The following is a 775-nucleotide window of genomic DNA, read 5'->3' as shown; positions in this document are numbered from 1 at the left end:
ACGGGCAGGCGTTCGGTCACCGCCGCTGTGCCCTCTGACACGGGAAGGCGCTGACTCACTGTGGCCGGGGGTCTTCCAGGAGGAGGATGACCATCGCCCAGAGCCTGGAGCACTCCTGGATCAAGGTGAGCACAGCGGGCTCCTCGGCCTCCTCCCAGGGGTCGGGGGTCAGGAGTCCTCGGGGGGCGGTCCTTAGAGGGGCCCAGTGCCATGGCGTGGGCATTGGGGGCCCTGGGTGGGCGTGGCCGAGACCCTGGCAGGGCCAACCTGACCCTCACGGAGACAAGAGAGTAAACGCTTGGGGGACTTCGTGGCCACGCGGGTCTCAGTGACACATCACCTAGGGAAAGCCACCCTGGCCCATAGCTGGTGGGCGTGGCCAACAGGGCGACCCTGGTGGATCTGATAGGGTCCCCGGTGGGCGTGGCCGACCGCCCCATGGGTGTGGCTGATAGGGCCCCTGGTGGGCGTGGCCATGTTGATGCACCTTCCTCCGCAAAGCCGGGGCGCCTGAAGACGGCGCGGCTGAAGGAGTACACCATCAAGTCGCACTCCAGCATGCCGCCCAACAACACCTACGTCAACTTCGAGCGCTTCTCCAAGGTGCTGGAGGAGGTGGCGGCGGCCGAGGAGGGCCTGCGCGAGCTGGAGCGCAGCCGGCGGCTGTGCCACGAGGACGTGGCGGCGCTGACGGCCATCTACGAGGAGAAGGAGGCCTGGTACAGGGAGGAGCACGAGAGCATCGGCCAGGACCTGCGGCGGGGGGCGGGGGGGG

General features: G+C 68.5%; 1 protein-coding gene across 1 annotated transcript in view; it reads left to right on the top strand.

Annotated features, from left to right (window-relative positions):
* The window catches only part of DAPK3 (death associated protein kinase 3), a gene marked incomplete in the record, with an annotated part of 17,730 nt that overhangs the window by 16,622 nt on the left and 333 nt on the right, over window positions 1-775 (top strand). The window contains 1 exon segment of the mRNA XM_027769616.1: window positions 506-762. Coding sequence (XP_027625417.1) covers window positions 506-762 — 257 coding nt within the window.

Source organism: Tupaia chinensis, unplaced genomic scaffold (assembly GCF_000334495.1).
Source record: "Tupaia chinensis unplaced genomic scaffold, TupChi_1.0 Scaffold149964_2, whole genome shotgun sequence".
NCBI classification, from domain to species: domain Eukaryota; kingdom Metazoa; phylum Chordata; class Mammalia; order Scandentia; family Tupaiidae; genus Tupaia; species Tupaia belangeri.
The sequence above is the reverse complement of the archived record's forward strand: the minus strand, read 5'-3'. Positions and strand labels throughout refer to the sequence as shown.